This window comes from Ursus maritimus, unplaced genomic scaffold (assembly GCF_017311325.1).
Source record: "Ursus maritimus isolate PB19 unplaced genomic scaffold, ASM1731132v1 scaffold_1, whole genome shotgun sequence".
NCBI classification, from domain to species: Eukaryota; Metazoa; Chordata; class Mammalia; order Carnivora; family Ursidae; genus Ursus; species Ursus maritimus.
The window spans coordinates 15,098,010-15,110,372 of record NW_024423343.1 but is presented as its reverse complement, the minus strand read 5'-3'; the positions used below and the strand labels follow the sequence as shown (position 1 = coordinate 15,110,372).

At 40.5% G+C, this 12,363-nt stretch overlaps 1 protein-coding gene across 2 annotated transcripts in view; it reads left to right on the top strand.

Moving 5' to 3' along the window:
- ACSL3 (acyl-CoA synthetase long chain family member 3) overlaps positions 1–11,363 on the top strand; it is a 67,547-nt gene extending 56,184 nt beyond the window's left edge. The window contains exons 10-15 of one of the 2 annotated variants that reach the window (XM_040639857.1): positions 981–1,153; positions 2,742–2,816; positions 3,880–4,071; positions 5,511–5,625; positions 7,251–7,408; positions 10,635–11,363. In XM_040639857.1, the coding sequence (XP_040495791.1) occupies positions 981–1,153; positions 2,742–2,816; positions 3,880–4,071; positions 5,511–5,625; positions 7,251–7,408; positions 10,635–10,792 (871 nt within the window). In that variant the 3' untranslated portion in view covers positions 10,793–11,363. Of the gene's footprint in view, positions 1–980; positions 1,154–2,741; positions 2,817–3,879; positions 4,072–5,510; positions 5,626–7,250; positions 7,409–8,253; positions 8,340–10,634 lie in introns of those variants that run through there. The other variant, XM_040639862.1, reaches the window with a different exon arrangement.
- Positions 11,364–12,363: the final 1,000 nt, after the last annotated feature.

The window sequence follows — 12,363 nt, the reverse complement described above, 5'->3', positions numbered from 1 at the left end:
TAGAAAACAAAGTACAACATTTAGTTCGTTTTCATGGGAATATGAATACAGTTTTCAGATTTTGAAACTTTGTATTTTTTATGCCTTGTTTTAATTAACTTCTTAGATATATAAATGATTGCTCCTTGGTCTTCACCTTTTTCAGAGTTATTTAAAAAAAAAATCCTACCCTTCTCCCTTTTTGATGAAGATTATTAGCAAGCAGTCTTTTTTATTAGTGCATTTTCAAAAACATTTTAATTAGATGTTTGAATTGTTTTCTTTTTTAATTTAGCGGACATTTTAAAAACAATGAACACTTCAGAACCCAGTGAAATTTTAAAAAGAGATCGTACAAATATATACACATTTCTTTTTCAAAAAATATGTTGTTTGAAAGAGAGAGTGTGTGTACGTGCAGGGGGAGGGGTAAAGGGGGAGAGAGAATGAGCATCTCAAGCAGACTCCACACTGAGCACGGAGCCTGACGAGGGGCCGATTCCATGACCCCATGACTCTGAGATCATGCCCTGACCTGAAACCAAGAGTCGGACGCTTAACTGACTGAGCCACCCAGGTGCCCCAAGTATATACACATGTCTAATGAAGTAAGCAAAAGCAAAAAAAAAAAAAAAATTGTTTTTAATGCTAAATTTTAGAAAGATACACAGTATTAATATGTAAATTATATAAAAGTATTACTCTGTGGCCACAAACATGGGTTTGCCATTACTATACAAAATTTGACAATTTTGAATTCAAATATTAACTTGAAAAGTTCTTAAAAGAAAATCATATGTTCTTTACTTGGTCGAGCTTACAAAAAAATTAAAGTAGTGGGTGAGAGAATCTCTTGAATTGGCTGTGTGGCCTTGCGTGTGAGCCTGACTTTCAAAATCTTACATATCACAATTGGGAGATTAGTCTGAATGATTTGGAAAATCCCATTCAGCTTCAAATCCTCTGATTCTTTTTTTTTTTTTTCTTTTCGTTTTTTTTAGGTTTATCTTCCGAAAAGTCCGAGGCTTGCTAGGCGGAAATATTCGGCTTCTGTTGTGTGGAGGTGCTCCACTTTCTGCAACCACACAGCGATTCATGAACATCTGTTTCTGCTGTCCTGTTGGTCAGGGATATGGACTGACTGAATCTTGTGGTGCGGGAACAATCACAGAAGGTTGGTGTTCTCCACGAAGTGGTGTGTCCAACAGGGCTGGGGTGCAACTCCAGGCATTCTTTGGTAATGGGTTGTTTTCTGCAGCATGAAGGATAAAAGTGGTTTTTGTGTAGCAGAGTAAAGGTAAATTCTAAGTACGGTGATTACTGATAAAGTGTTTAGAAGGTATTGGGTACATCTAAACAGTAATTAAAGGAGTCTTTCGTGTTAGATTACGATATGTCGTCTTAAAAGCTGCTTAGCTTTCTGGAAAAGAAGTTTTAGTGACAAGCATTGGCTGTATTACATACATTTATTTTCTTACATCACTTATTAAATGTCTTTTTATGAAGAAAAATTAACATGTTCCATACAGTTACTAAAGCTCTAACTCGGAAGTGGTTTATGGGGGTGGTCTGTGTATTTAGAGAATGTCATTTCTAGGCTTTTTCATGGTGACATAATTGAGGAGGTGATCCACTACGCAAGTGGTTCCCAGATGAATCCCAAAGTGCCTCATGTGTCCCTTTTATGGAGGAAAGTTTTTGGCTTCTCAGTACTGGGAAAAGCTACCTTGTATTTTCTGGATACTGACAGATACTAAACCTCTTAACTGATCATTTCCCCCTTTTTACCTTGAATGTTCCTGTGTACCATTCTTACGTCAGGTTTATCTTACATGACTTCTGTAGTTTCCTGTTCTTAGTTATGTTTTCTGTATTTTGGAAGTGACTTCTAAGCTTTGTTGCAGGAAATAAAAGAGCAATCTCGAATACGTGCATCTACGGTTCCTTTCTTCTGAGGATCCTTGTAGTTTCTGATTTTAAGATCTGCGTTGAGTGTGATTAATCAGTTACAGCTTATGTTGTAAATAAAACAACCTATAAATTATTAAATACCAGCCTTTTATTTCTGATACTCGAATGATCTTTGAAGAGGAAACGTAATGCAGTAGTAATTCGCAGTAGTGGTGTGTGCTTTTCCCTTGGAAGTTAATCTCCAGCCTGGGCTTCTGAACTCCTGTGTGTGAGTTTAAATAGGGTGATAGCATAAGCTGCTGTCGGGGAGGCTTTGGAGGTCTCGCTCTGAAATAGTGATAGACGGAGGAGAGTGGAGAGGCTATTCGTCCTGCAAAGCCGTCCGTTCTAATAAGAAAGTGGAATGGGTGTAAACCATTGTGATCATCATCCTTAAGATACGGGCTCCAAACTCATGAGCCAGGCAGCTGCTTCAGTGAGTGAAGTGGGCCCTGCGGTTAAGATCTGTGATGGGTGTAGGGCAGGAACTGGGGGGGCTGGAGCAGGCACACCCCATCTGATGGGGGCTACAGCTGTTGCTGTGCTGGAAATGTGGGAGATTCCTGGAAATCCTGGAGATTCCACCCTTCTGTGTAAAATGTCTTGATTTTTAAATGTCAGTAACCAATTTAGAATAAAGAAACAGAACTCCTTGTGGGCCACACAACTTGGGGTTCACCAGTTTGTGACTCCTTTTACAGGTTCTCTGGGGATGTCAAAGCTTTGGGATAAATCATCATTTTTGGTAATTTAGAAAAACGAGGCTGTTATTCACCACTGTAATCAAATACTTCTTTTCATGTGCATCCTAGTGTGGGACTACAATACCGGCAGAGTGGGAGCACCATTAGTTTGCTGTGAAATCAAATTAAAGAACTGGGAGGAAGGTAAGAACCTGTTTTAACCACAGAGCATTAATTTTATAATATTAAACCTTGAAACTGGAATTGCGCTTTATTTTCTTCCTTATTTTAGAAAATAAAATCACCCACAAGTGCTTTTTTGGGTTTAATATAGCTGTCTTATCTAGAGCTATACGAATACATTTATTTTGCTTGTTCCAAGAATGATTCTGAAGAATTATAATTGTTTTTATTTTGCTTATTTTATTGCATGAATGCAAGTAAGAATTATGGCAAAAGCTTGAGAAATCTGCTAAATGAATGGTGTCAGTAAATTAGGAATGATTAAGTTTATTTTGTAGAAGCAAAATCATAAAATGTAATCTATGAAACTGAGGATTTTTCTTTTTTCTTTTTGTTTTTTTTCCGATGGCTTCGATCTAGAATCATCAGAAGGAAATTTTTACTATAATTTCATAAAAACTGTTGTTTTGCCATTTAAATACTAATCACTCTTTTAAAATTGTATTTGATTCTGTCAGTGTGTACACATTATCAGTAATTGGTTGGTTGCATTTTTCTTTTATACAGAGTAAAGATTCTGAGGGTTTGATGCCATTTTTCAGTTATCTTTTAGCAGAATTAGTGAAAATGTTTAATAAATATAAGCTTGGAGTCATTCTGAAATTATCTGTAAGGCATAAATCTTTTAAATATAGTGTAATTTCACTTTAGAGATGTGTTTTATTGAATTACATGATTTAGTACTTCTGTCAGATATATAGGAATCTACAGAATCCCTGAAGGAGTTTACCTGTGTAGTACACATGATTTTTTTATATCACAGGTGTTGGCTTTTTCAGTGTAATTTTTGCTTGGAATACTAGTGTAAAAGCATCAGTGCTACGGGTACGCAGCTGAAATTTTGCGCCTAGTTTTACATGAGTGAGTTTTGTTCATTCATGCTGTCTGCCTCGTTTCCTTTGGGAAATTCTAATTGGATTAAAATCAGATATCCCTACTTAGAAACTAATAGTTTCAAAGTTTCACATGATGTAAATAGGGATAAAAATTTTGAATTAACTCTTAATTATTTTGTGTTTATTAGGTGGATACTTTAATACCGATAAACCACACCCCAGGGGTGAAATTCTTATCGGTGGCCAAAACGTGACAATAGGCTACTACAAAAATGAAGCAAAAACGAAAGCTGATTTCTTTGAAGATGAGAATGGACAGAGGTGGCTTTGTACTGGAGATATTGGGGAGTTTGACCCTGATGGTTGTTTAAAGATTATTGGTGAGCCAGCTAATACATATATATATATTTTTTCTGACAGTGAATGTTTCTGAAATAGTTTTACAAAAGAGATAACTATGTATTTAGGGAAGCTGTTTAATAATATAAGAATATGTCTTTCTGCGGTGTTGATAGGGTCTGTTGTTTTCATCCCTGGAATACAAAATTTTATAATAGAGACTGTGCTTGACATTTTAGGAGATCTCAAAATCTGTTCAATAGGAGTGGTATTTTTAATTATTAGATAACCCTGAAAGAACCAGATTCTTAATAGGGAGTATTTAAAGTCTCAAGTCTTGACATTTTAGGAGATACCAAAATCTGTTCAATAGGAGTGGTATTTTTAATTATTAGATAACCCTGAAAGAACCAGATTCTTAGTAGGGAGTATTTATTTTTGTGTGCTCTTTGCTATTGAGAAGTTATTGCACAGGGCTCTCTCCTGTTGGAACCAGGTCCTGGCCTTGCCTGTGAGAATAAGGAAGGCCTGGCAGTTGGAGTACTGTGACCCATGGGGCAAAAAATAGCTCCCTGCCTTCCCTCTTACATTCTTTTTCTCGGTTAGTAGCATTTCTGTCCTAGTCATGCTACCTAGAAACCTGGGAGAGGTGGGACTCCTCAGTCATCTCCCCATGTCTTACCCAGATTCTACTGCTTTATCGTGTGAAACGTGCCTCAAGATCGTTCTCTTCTTTCTGTCTGCCCTTGCACCATGATCGTACGTCAGGCCTCCAAGAAATTCCTCTCAGTGGACATGCTTGTCCCCCGTAAACACACACTCTCACAGACCATGGGAGCCCTCAGCACTGATCTCACTGGACCACGTTGCTGCTAGAAAACCCGTAGTGGCAGCTAGGGGCTCAGTTCAGTGTGCCTCCGTTCTGTGGCCCCATTCACCTCCCCGCCTCTACTGTCGGCCGTTCCCGGTCCCCTGCGCTGTGGTGATTCAGGCTGACGTGTCTGTCGTTTACCAGGGCTGTTCCACTTGGTTACTGCCCATCTTCCCTCAAGACTCAGCCCAGGCTTCACTAGTGGGAATTCTTTCCAGATCAGCAGGTTGGACAGGCTTGACCCTTACTGTTACCATTCTGTGTTGAGGGGGTGTGCTGCTCTCCAGGTAGAACGTGCGCTTTCACATGTCACTGAGAACTCTTCACCTTCCTGGTGTTAATGGGTCTCAGGAACATACCTGTTCAGCGGAACATGCCTGAAGCCCTGATGCTGGGGGCTCTTGACCAGAAGCTGATTCTCTTTTTTGAAAGAATTTATATAAAGGTACAAAAATCAGGGCCTAATTTTACAGTGTACTTTTAATTTCAGTGTAATTATGATGATAAACTTAATTGATAGCAGATTACTTAGGGAATGGCCAATATTCATATGTATTCAAGGTATTTCTGTTCTTCCATGTGCCCCCTCCCGGCCTTTGTTGTACACAGATCGTAAGAAGGACCTTGTGAAACTGCAGGCCGGAGAATATGTTTCTCTCGGGAAAGTAGAGGCAGCTTTGAAGAACCTCTCCCTTATAGATAACATCTGTGCATATGCAAACAGGTAAGAAAGTAGAATTCTGTTACTTTGACCTCAGACATTTTGTGTGTTTCTGGCATTTCCTTCCTAGATGAATCTTCCTCGTAAAACTATACTAAGAACTCTTCCTTCTTATCTGTTGTCTCTGGGAGCGGCTCTTCTCAGGAAAGCCAGTAACTGATTCTGTCCTTGTGATGCTTCCCCGCCTCGTCCTCCTCTGTGTCCCTGTTTTCTGCTTTACATCTCAGTGCGGTGTCGTGTGTGGTAGGAAGGGGAAGAAAGTCAAGTCCTCCTTCCTGCTGCCTTGGTACCCCCAGGGACCCGCCCCTCAGCACAGGGAAGCTTCCTAGAACCAGTCCAGAGCAAAGGGGAGTAAAGAAGGATGTGGGAGGATGGGAGTCATCAAGCTGAACCCTGCTCAGCACTTACGACCCTGCTGTAGACTCGAGCGTACTTGGGACCAGGGCTGGGGGCTCTGCCTTAAGCCGTGTTAAGCTGTGGCTTAACTCCTAGCATCTCTAGTCCCTAATGATATAGAGGCAGTTGGGAAGGACAGTTTAAAGTTAAAAATGCCAGGGTTAGAAATTTCGATCGGCACTGTGATTACGTTTTTCCCTAACGGTATTGTATGTAGTAATTACTCTCCAGTGTTAATGATCAGACACTGTGGCCAGCCTAGGAACTTTACTGCAGGGGTTGACATAATAATTATATGAGAAGGTAAAATCTGGTATCAGAAGAACCAGTTAGAAACAGACTTTAAAGATTTACTACATTGAATTATAAATCATTCTGCCCTTTAGCTAGTTATGAGATACTTGCTTTAGTGATGCTACAGTGCTGGCTTTCACTTGGGTGATACTAACCAGACTGCCCTTCTCTTCCTCATGCTGCTTACCATCTCTTACTGCCATCGGCAGGCGTACCTAAAGCTCTTTTATTAACAGTTCTCTCGATAACAAAAGAAATAAATGTAACCACATTACTTCGATTTGCTGCCAAATTTCTTTAGATACAATTTTTTTTAATTTTTATTTTTTAAATATATTTTTTTAAAGATCTTATGTATTCATTTGAGAGCAAGAGAGTGCGTGAGCAGGGGAGTGGGGAGAAGAGGGAGAGAGAAGCCCAGGCGGACTCTGCGCTGAGTGTGGAGCCTGACTTGGGGCTGTATCTCACCACCCTGAGATCATGACCTGAGCCGAAATCCAGAGTCAGACGCTTGACCGACTGAGCCACCTAGGTGCCCCTAGATACAGTTTCTGTTTACATAAGTTTTTATTTTTGATTAACCTGTTAATGTGAATTACTGATTTTTTAAAAGTTGAATTTTCTAATATTTATAATTTTCTTTTAAAAAATGTATACATGGAAGTATTCTTGACAGTTACACATAGTTGAACCTTGTCACTACATATCCGAGGAAGGTTTATTGAGCGCACTCTGTCAGAGCTCTGGCGCGCACTCGGAGTCAGCCTGGGGAGGTGGCTGGCTGTGCGTGACGTCCGCGCGCTAAGTACCAAATACGCGTCACGTGTGTTCCTTCGAGCGGTCGTGAATGGATTACAACAGCGTCCATGGATCAGTGGCTGCAGCCCCCACGGTGTGCCGTTCAGATCCTCAGCCAAGGTGTCCTTCATGTATTTCAGTTACCATTCTTACGTCATTGGGTTTGTCGTGCCAAATCAAAAGGAACTAACAGAACTCGCTCGAAAGAAAGGGCTTCACGGGACTTGGGAGGAGCTGTGTAACAGCTGTGAAATGGAAAACGAGGTCCTCAAAGTGCTTTCTGAAGCTGCTATTTCAGGTGAGTGGCTGTGAAACGGACTGAGGACCGAGGCGGGAAGGGAGTGCGGACGGTTCCTTGCGCTGCTGGCACAGGGCTTAGGTGACGTCATTTCCTGCTTTAGCTGGAAGAGCGGACTTCTCAGGCCCGCATCCAGGCTCCTGCACACGACTCACCCACCATGTGCTCCCCTGGCGGACGTGCACCAGTCACAGTGTCCTTGTCCCTGTAGCTTCTGTGTTCTGGGTTGGCCCTTTCTCTCCTTAGTTCCGTCCTGCCCCCCCCCCCCCAGCCCACCCTGAACTGTCTAAGACTCTTTTCTGCATTTTCCGCACTGTTAGTGTCCTGGTAGCGGCTTGTACGGGTATGTGCTATCCCCCCTTTTTGCGTGTGTGTTGGGGGGGCTGCAATGAGACTAGGACCTCTGTGTTGCTCTGCTTTTGGTGGTCAATGAATAATGCTGTGAACATTGATACACAAGGTTTGTGTGGATGTACTCATTTCTCCTGGGTAGGTACCGAAGAAGAGTGGAATTGCTAGGCCTGTGTCAACTTTATGTTAAACCTTTTGAGAAAGTACCAGACTGTTTTCCAGAATATTTTTTTTTTTTTAAAGATTTTATTTATTCGACAGAGAGAGACAGCCAGCGAGAGAGGGAACACAAGCAGGGGGAGTGGAAGAGAAAGAAGCAGGCTCATAGCGGAGAAGCCTGATGCGGGGCTCGATTCCGTAACGCCGGGATCACACCCTGAGCCGAAGGCAGACGCTTAACCGCTATGCCACCCAGGCGCCCCCAGAATATTTTTTTCCAAATATTTTCCAAACTGTTTTCTAAAATGGCGGCATCATTTTGTCATTCCCACTAGTGTTCGGTTCCAGTTTCCCTGTGTCCTCGAACACTTGTTACTGTTCATCCTTCGGATTCTGCTCATCCTAGCGGGTATGAAATAGGGTATCTCGTGGGTTTGATTTACATTTTCCTGGTTGCTAATGGTTTGAGCATCCTTTCTTGTATTTATTAGCCATTGTATGTCTTCTCTAGGGAAATGTCTGTTCAGATCCTTTGCCCATTTTTTAAATGGGGTTTCCTTTTTATTATTGAGTTGTACAAGTTCTTTATATATTCTAAACACAAGGCTCTTAACCGGATACGCAATTTGTAAATACTTTCTCCCATTCTGTGGGTTGCATTTTTACTTTTTTGATGATATCCTTTGAAGTACAACAGTTTTAATTTTGAAAAGATAATTTATTATTTTCTTCTGTTGCTGTGTGTGTCCTGAGGAACCACTCCTGATCTGTCACAAAGAGACACCCTATGTTTTATTCTAAGAGTTTTTTAGTTTCAGCTGTTACATGTAGGTCCTTGGTCCATTTGAGTTCATTTTAATGTGATGTGAAGAAGGGATCCAACTTCATTCTTAGGCAAAATCTATATTAGGTTTACACCTGAGAAACAGAATTAACAGTTGTATATAGAGAGACTTACTGTGAAGAGCTGGTTGGTGATCTTCGGGGCCTGACTTAGGCAGAGCTGGAAATCAGGAGGGCAGCCCGTTGGCAGCTGCTGGAGGTCCGACCACAGGCAGGATTGCTTCTTGTTTGGGGACACCTCAGCTCTGCTCTGCGGGCTTTCAGTTGACCAAACCAGGCTGCTGAGATGATCTAGGAGTATTTTCCTCACGTAAAGTAAGCTGGTTACAGACTTAATCCTATTTACAAAATACCTTCAGAGCAACACCTGGATTAGTGTGTGAGGACCTGGTAACGCTAGCCTAGCCCAGCTGACACATAAAACTGACCTTCCCAGCCCATTGCCTGTCCACTTGGCACCCACGCTCATCTCCCTTGGGCCTAGTTGATTTCTGAGTAAAGACAGTAACGAAGACTCCCGCCTAGCGCCCCGTACTGCCCAGCACGCAGCTGCACATACAGAAGAGGGTGTAGACCCTTTGAGTGAATTTCTGCTCTTGTTCCGTGATATGCAGTTAGCTTATTAATACCTATTATAGATAAGAGAATAAAAGGGAAGAAAACAAAAATAAGAATATTTGCTTTAACATATATACAAACACAACAAAACAAAAAAGAACTATTTCATAAGTCCTGAGGTCCAGGCTTTGCTTTTGCTCACAGTGGTTTTCCTTCTAGGAGAGCACTTCTGAAATAGTTTTACTCTTTGAAGAAGAAAACCTTGTTATAACCTTGTAAGTTAGAATTGATCTCTTTTTGCTCCCAAGGTACTACTTACAACTTCAGTTTAGTGAGTGAGTCTGCCTGTGTGTCCTGCACGGTGTGTGTGTGTGTGTGTGTGTGTGTGTGTGTGTGTGTGCGTGCGCGCTGTGTAATCATGGTCAGGCGTTGACCTGTTTATCCTTGTCAGATTGCATACCACTTGAGAACAGAAACTGTTATTGTATTTTTTAAAGAGTGTTTAGTAAAGCACTTTACACAGTAATTTTTTTCAATAAATATTTGTTGAATGAATGCTGGAAAAACCTCTCCCTTTTCTCTCCTTGTCTCCTTGTCTCCCTTTCTTTCTCCGTCCCTCTCCCCCTCTCCAGCCCTCTGCTGTTGAGAATCTGCTGGCTATCCAGCAGTGTATAGGAACACAGTAGTGAGCAAACATTCTGTCCTCATAGCTTACGCTGAGTATTCTGGTTCGATGACAGGATTCTCTTTAAACTTAAATTCTTCAGTTCTGAAGTGATCTCCTTATAATAAACTCAAGACATAGGTGTGTGGCTTTTGCTTTTCCTTAATCGTGGATCTTAGCCTCTGGAGGTACACGGTTTATCGTTTGGTGTATACTTGTCCTCCTCCTCTAGATGCATATACTTTAATCTGGTATTTAAAACAAGGGCAAGTCCCCCCCCCCCCTTTTGGCCTAACAATATATTGTAAGTATCTTCACACACTGTACCATGTAGATATTTTTTTTAATGACCGAATTATATTCCATTTTTTGCCTGTATCATAACTTAATCTAACTCATTCTGTTGATGGCCTTGTAGATTTTTAAACAGTTTTTGCTATTATAATTCTCATACATATTTTTCTGTTTTTTTTTTTTTTTTTTTTTACTTCTAGCATTTTTGAGGGATGGATTATTTAGAAGCGAGATTCATGGGATGTGCATTTTGATGGGTGTTCAAAGACTGGAAAAGTTACGCTATTTGCCAAGAATTTTAATTGTATGTTTTTCTTTGGATTTACTTTTTTTTTTTTTTCTTTTCCACCATCTCAGCAAGTCTAGAAAAATTTGAAATTCCAGTAAAAATTCGTTTGAGCCCGGAACCGTGGACCCCCGAAACTGGTCTGGTGACAGATGCCTTCAAGCTGAAACGTAAAGAGCTTAAAACACATTACCAGGCGGACATTGAGCGAATGTATGGAAGAAAATAGTTATTCTCTTTCAGCATCGTTTGCTACAGGGAGCTCAGATCAAATAGGAAAATACTTGAAGTGCATGTCTCCAACTGTGAGGCAAACCCCGTTCCTCGAAGTAAACCTAAACTGTTACTTCTCATGACGTCGCCGTTTTTACTGACAGGATTAGTAAAACATTAAGACAGCAAACTGGTGTCTGTCTCTTCTTTCTTCCCTTTTCCAACTTACCTTACCACCTAGGACTGCACTTGTCAGCATGAGGACTTTCTGAATCATTTTGGGGAACAGTGATTTTAAAACCTCAAGTTTTTAAACATGATTTATATGTTCTGTATAATGTTCAGTTTGTAACTTTTTAAAGTTCGGATGTATAGAGGGATAAATAGGAAATATAAGAATTGGTTATTTTGGGGGGCTTTTTTACTTACAGTATTTAAAAATGCAAGGGTATGGATGTGAAATTATGTAAATTCAAACGCTTATGAATCAAATCATTGTTGAACAAAAGATTTGTTGCTGTGTAATTATTGTCTTGTATGCATTTGAGAGAAATAAATATACCCATACTTATGTTTTAAGAAATTGACACTTGTGAATATATGCCTGGCAGCGTCTTCTATATATATTTATTTTTTATTAGGGAAGAAAAGGGCAGTTCGGTTGGTGCTGCATGAAACAAGATAGCACTGGAAGGTCATGTTCAGTAGTAAAGAAGAAAACACAGCAGGTGTAGCACGGGTGGGTAATTTGTCTCTGGTTCCTCACACTCCGGGTAGCCAGGGCCTGCTAGTTAGCTTTGAAACTAGGAAAACGTCCAAACTCTTTCTTAGAGTTGGAAGCAACTCTGAAAGTTAGGGTGGGGTGTAAGAAGCAAAGGATGGAAAGCTGTTGTTTTTCATCCATCATATGTACATGGAGTTGTTGATACTTAGAGCACCTCAGTCATGGAAAGATTCTCTATCTACTCCTGTACTTTTATCAGGTCTGGATGTGTAATCCTCTGTCGCATTTCAAAATGATAATTCTTTTCTTGATGGCTTGCACTGGTGTGTGTGTGTGTGTGTGTGTGTGTGTGTGTGTGTTGGCAGCTTACTAAAAAAGCACTTTATCCTTTCTATGAAATAGAACCTTTCTACACCAGAATACGGAAACAGAGTGCTTCTGATCCTGGCATTCTTACTAAGATACATGAGAATTTAGTTAACTTGATACTGAGGTGAGTTAAGGCTTAAGTTGTCGGTTTTTATGTGACTGTGGAAGTTAGTTATGATTCTAAAGACACTGCTTGTATGGTACACAGTCTTCATATGTGTTGCTTGTCTTGTTACTGGAGCATTATCAAGAGTATATTACACCAGTGACTTGTGTTCAAATCAAGACTTTAAGAAAAAATCATAGGTACCATGTTTTCTTATGTCCTCTTGGTTATTTTTTTGGCTCTTACTTTAGCATTAAAAGGCAAAAACAAAAGTGAAGAATGTAGACCTGTGTAGGACAGTGGAGTGCTGAGGCCCAGGGCCCTGTAGTAGCTTTTGGTCATGCCGCGCACACCGTGTTTGGAGATACCACAATATGGTGTCCGTTTC